This window comes from Aplysia californica, unplaced genomic scaffold (assembly GCF_000002075.1).
Source record: "Aplysia californica isolate F4 #8 unplaced genomic scaffold, AplCal3.0 scaffold00382, whole genome shotgun sequence".
NCBI classification, from domain to species: Eukaryota; Metazoa; Mollusca; class Gastropoda; order Aplysiida; family Aplysiidae; genus Aplysia; species Aplysia californica.
In genome coordinates, this window is record NW_004797652.1 from 647,746 (window position 1) to 653,280 (window position 5,535).

The following is a 5,535-nucleotide window of genomic DNA, read 5'->3' on the forward strand; positions in this document are numbered from 1 at the left end:
CATAACAAGTGGCGACGAGGGTAAAACAAACATAACTTACACCTTACAATAGTGCAAAATTGTTTGGAGGTAAGTGACAATAATTGACAATTATCAAAATGACCTCAGCGGCAATTAGCCTGCCTTCCTTCGATCGTTTCGTCGTACACGGTGGTGAAGGTACCACAGGCACGAGGTGGCAGAAATGGCTCTCCCGGTTCAAGTTATTGCTGACAGCAATTGGCGTCAGCGACGCCGCGAGAAAGAAAGCGTTACTACTGCATTACGCTGGTGAAGAAGTTTTCGATATATACGAAACATTCTCAGCTGCACAAAAAGGATCTGACACTGAAGCAGGATACAACATACTCTGCCAGTCCCTCACAACGCATTTTGCCCCTCAGAAAAATATTGATTATGAAACATTCAAGTTCCGACAGGCGAGACAAGAAGCTGGCGAGAACATAGATTCTTTCTGCACCAGACTAAGAAAGCTAGCCGCCACATGCGATTTTCAAGACTCAGACAGAGAACTAAAATCTCAAATATTACAGGGCTGTACATCGCAACGCCTGCGCAGACGTGCTCTGCGAGATGACCTCGATTTACAAAACCTGCTCAAAGCAGCAAGGGCTCTCGAGATATCAGATGAACAAGCACAGGAAATTGAAGCGGATAGAAAGCCTGCCTACTACTGTCTATAATATCAGCAAGCAGCACGCAGCAAAAGGGAAAGCTTCAAGATTCCCATCCGCCACACATCGCCTGTACCCCCCATCTCAGCCATCACATCGTCGCTATCAACAAACGCATGAGAACAGACCTTGTGGATGGTGCGGAGGATTACGACATCCTCGTGATAGATGTCCAGCAAAGGACAAGACCTGCAAGACGTGTTCTAAACTTGGTCATTTCTCTAAAGTTTGTAGATCAGGTAACAAACCTTCTACACACCGTCGACACAGCACAGCACATGTGAAACATGTCACCAGCAACCTAAATGAAAGCAGTGACACCTCAGAGGAAGACTACGTTTTCGGTGTCAAAACCAACCAGAAGACTCCCCAAGTGAACTTAGATCTCTCAGGAGAGAGCATCCCTTTTCTAATTGACACTGGAGCATCTGTAAACATTCTAAATGAGCAATCCTACAAGAGCCTTAGCCATACACACAAGCTGACCCCCTCATCTACACGTCTCTTTGCATACGGCAGTAACAAACCACTGCAAGTCATTGGACAATTCGAGTCCACCTTAAAATACAAGAAACACCCCGTGCAAGCAACCTTCCATGTGGTTCGTTCACAAAAATCAACGAAATGTGGCAATCTTTTAAGTGCAAAAACAGCAGAAGACATGGAACTTGTAAATTTCGCATTCAGTGCGACAACCACACCTACTCATTCTTTAACAAACAGTCTCTGCAGTGAATCCCCAGAGCTATTTAAAGGTCTCGGCAAATTAAAGGGCATCAAGGTCACACTGCATCAGGACCCGTCAGTCCAACCTGTCGCCCAACCACATCGCCGAATACCCTTTCACCTCAGAAAGAGAGTGGAGGAAGAGATCCAACGCCTAGAGCAGCTCGACATTATCGAGAAAGTGGATGGTCCGACACCATGGATTTCTCCCATTGTCGTGGTGCCCAAACCCAAAAAACCTGGTGAAATTCGACTCTGTGTGGACATGCGTGCTCCCAACAAGGCAATCAAGAGAACACGCCATATCATGCCCACACTAGATGACATTCTGATGCGTTTAAATCAAGCCAAATGGTTCACCAAGCTTGACCTCAACCAAGGCTATCATCAACTGGAGCTTGATCAAGAATCAAGAAACATAACTACATTTTCAACGCATATTGGCCTTCGTCGATACAAGCGACTGAATTTCGGTGTCACAAGCGCTGCAGAAATATTTCAGAACCACATTTCAGAAGTTCTCTCCGACATCAACAACTGCCTCAACACCAGTGACGACATCCTGGTCTACGGTAAAACGCAACAAGAACACGACGACTCTTTGAAGAAAGTCTTTGAGCGCCTGAAGGAGAAAAACCTCACACTGAACAAACAAAAATGCGAGTTCAATAAAAACTCCATTGAATTTTATGGATTTATCTTTGGAGGAGACGGCGTCTCTCCAGATCCCAAGAAAATCAAAGCAGTCCACGAAATGCCGGCACCAACGAATCAAAAGGAAGTTCGCAGCTTCCTAGGCATGACTAACTACGTCTCTCGGTTCATCAAGGACTATGCTGACCTCACAAAACCACTCAGAGACCTAACACGCAAAAATACACCCTGGTCGTGGTCCGAAGAACACCAGAAATCGTTCAACACACTCAAAGACATGATCACCTGTGACAAAGTCATGACCTACTTTGACCCCAATCTCCTCACTGAGATCACCGTTGATGCAAGTCCATTTGGACTTGGCTGCATTCTCTCACAGCGTGACAACAACAACGTTCACATAGTGGCATACGCAAGTCGTGCTTTGACTGATGTCGAGTCACGATACTCTCAAACCGAGCGAGAAGCTCTTGCCGTCGTCTGGGCGTGTGAACATTTCAACCTGTACTTACTTGGTCAACACTTCACAGTAATCTCTGACCACAAACCCCTTGAAGGAATCTTCAACAGCACAACATCCAGAACCTCAGCAAGAATTGAACGATGGAATCTCAGACTCCAACCTTACGACTTCACCCTACGCTACCAGCCAGGAGCGAATAATCCAGCTGACTTCCTCAGCAGACACCCTCATGAGAAAAACAACGTGACCTCCAGTCATATGGCTAAAATCGCAGACGACTACGTCAACTTCATGGCCGGTCATTCAGTCCCTAAAGCCATGACTCTGGAAGAAATTGCCAGCGCATCAGAAAGCGACCCAACACTCCAAGCAGTCATCAAATCTGTTCAAACAGATCATTGGCACACGCCGCCTGAAATCACTGTAGATGCTGCCACTTACCAAGTCTTCAAAACTGTTCGTGAAGAACTCTCTGTTCACAAAGACGGAACAATTTTACTGCGTGGCACACAAATCGTTATCCCTAGATCATTGCAACAGCATGTCATCAACATTGCTCATGAAGGACATCAAGGCATCGTTAAGACTAAACAACTCCTGCGTGAAAAGGTTTGGTTTCCCCACATTGATCGTCGAGTGGAGAACACTGTCAAATCATGTCTAGCATGCCTGTCAACAATTCCAGAACACCATTCTGAACCACAAAGAATGACTCCTTTGCCAACGAAACTTTGGTCTGAAGTTAGTATCGACTTCTGTGGACCATTCCCTTCTAGTGACTATCTACTAGTTGTCATAGATGACTACTCACGTTTCCCAGAAGTAGAAATCCTGTCATCTACCAGTGCAAGAGCCACAATCCCCAAACTTGACTCCATCTTCGCTCGTCATGGTGTCCCACACACCGTCAAGTCTGACAATGGTCCACCCTTCTCCAGCTACGAATTCAAACAGTTTGCTTCGCAGCTAGGATGTAAACACCGCAGAATAACTCCTCTCTGGCCCCAAGCCAATGGTGGTGTTGAAAGATTCATGCGAATGCTCAAGAAAACAGTGCAGTCTGCACACATTGAAGGCAAGCCTTGGAAACAAGAACTATATCACTTTTTGAGGAATTACCGAGCTACCCCCCACATCAGCACTGGTGTAAGCCCAGCTGAAGCTCTGTTCAAACGCAACATCAGAGTGAAACTACCTCAGATAGATTCACTCATGAAACCACCAACGACTGACAATGACATTCGTCAACATGACACCAACAAAAAGGAGGCAGCAAAACGGTACGCTGACGATCGTCGACATGCCCGAAATTCCGACATACAAGTAGGAGACACTGTCCTCGCTCGTCAACCCTACAAAAACAAACTGTCATCGTTCTATGACCATGATCCGTACCAAGTAACCTCAAAGAAAGGTCCAATGGTCACCGCCAGTCGCAATGGCAAAAACATGACAAGAAACACTTCATTCTTCAAAAGAGTGCCTGATACTCTGAAATCGTCCAACCCTACAAACTCAACAGAGGAAGAAGAGGAGGATGAGGACAATGAAGCTTCGAATGAAACAGCAGACAATCAAAACCCAACTACTACCAATGAACCAATCGCGACTGAACGTCCACAACGTCACCGTAAGCGTCCTGGATACCTAAAAGACTATGTGACTAACTCAAATGAACATTCGTCAAGCTGAAATTGAAACATGAACATTGTAATCGTGTTGAACAAATTTTATACTCATTAACTCAGTGTATTCTGTTTTGTCTCGTGTCCAGTGTACTCTGATTCTTCGCACAGTTTCGTATCTGTAGTGTAAGAAGAGAAATCTTGGTGCATATTATGTATCCGTTCCACGTTCACTCTATTAAGTTATTCATTTCTAATTTCAGACTAGCTGTCTAGATGTTTTGTTGTCAATCTCATCGTAAGTAAAATAATATAGAACTATACACCTAAATTAGCATAAGATCAAGAGCTCGCTGAAATTCGTTATCGTGATGTTCCTATAGTATTTTTCATCACATGTACATCTACCTCTTGTTAAAGTTAAAACTAATTATTTTTAAAAAAACACCAAAAAACCCACTCTATGTCCATCGACTAACAAACGTTTTATTTTGCCTCTTTGATGTCCATCCCCTTCAATCAACTACTAAATAAATAGCTAAAGAAGTTGCTGTACATCAGTTCTTCCACACTAAGGAAAAGATTATTTTAAACGAAGTAACCATTCAAGGCTAGGAGGGATGTAGTGTCCTAGATACGGTTATCACACCAAGTACGGTATTAGTATTTCAAGTCGGTGTTACCCGCCTGTGTGTTATGCAATGTAGGTCAATTAAACAAAGAAGTCTCAGAACACCCGTTCATGGATCTCGCATGTGTTTTTCTTATTGTGCTAGCCCCTTCAACATAACATCATTAACCCCGTAACCCTGAGCCGGGGAGCTCCGTCGGGCTGCTGAGTCACGCTAACTAAAGGTAACAGAATCGGGCGAAAAGTGACGCCATGTACGGTGCTCGCCGATCGCAACTGCATGAGGTCACATATGAAAGCGCGGGACATTTGTCTGTCTGCATTTATGAAAGAGATGATGTGGAAATATTTATTGCCCTCAGCTGAAACCCGGTTCTTGTGGATTTTTATTTCAGAATGGGTTCTTAGGCATGCAAATTATAGAGAAAAGATTACGCTGCAAAAGTTGCAAAAGGTCGGGTAACTTTGTGCCCTGGACTACCCCGAAGAGTGATTTAATTATAGTATGAAGCTGAAATTGAAACTGAAGCCTTCAACATACAGTAATTTTCGGTGATTTTGTAGTTTTGTTAATTAAACGTCCAAAGCTGAATGCCAGAGATCCTGAATTGCCAGGTAATTGTTGAGGAGTGAACTAAGCGTCAGACAGGAAGGAAACACTAGAGTAAAGCCAGAAAAATTAATTCAAGCAAAGAATGGCGCTTTATCGGCAGTCCACCTCCCAATTATTATTCGCCCGTTTAGGTCCCATGAGGCAAGAGT

General features: G+C 44.2%; 1 protein-coding gene across 1 annotated transcript; it reads left to right on the forward strand.

Annotated features, from left to right (window-relative positions):
* Positions 1-680: 680 nt before the first annotated feature.
* On the forward strand, positions 681-4,187 carry LOC101854030 (uncharacterized protein K02A2.6; the record flags this gene model as incomplete). Its single annotated transcript, XM_005103629.3, is given in 1 exon segment — positions 681-4,187. A coding segment is annotated over 1 exon segment (2,852 nt), but the record flags the coding sequence as incomplete, so codon positions are not given.
* Positions 4,188-5,535: the final 1,348 nt, after the last annotated feature.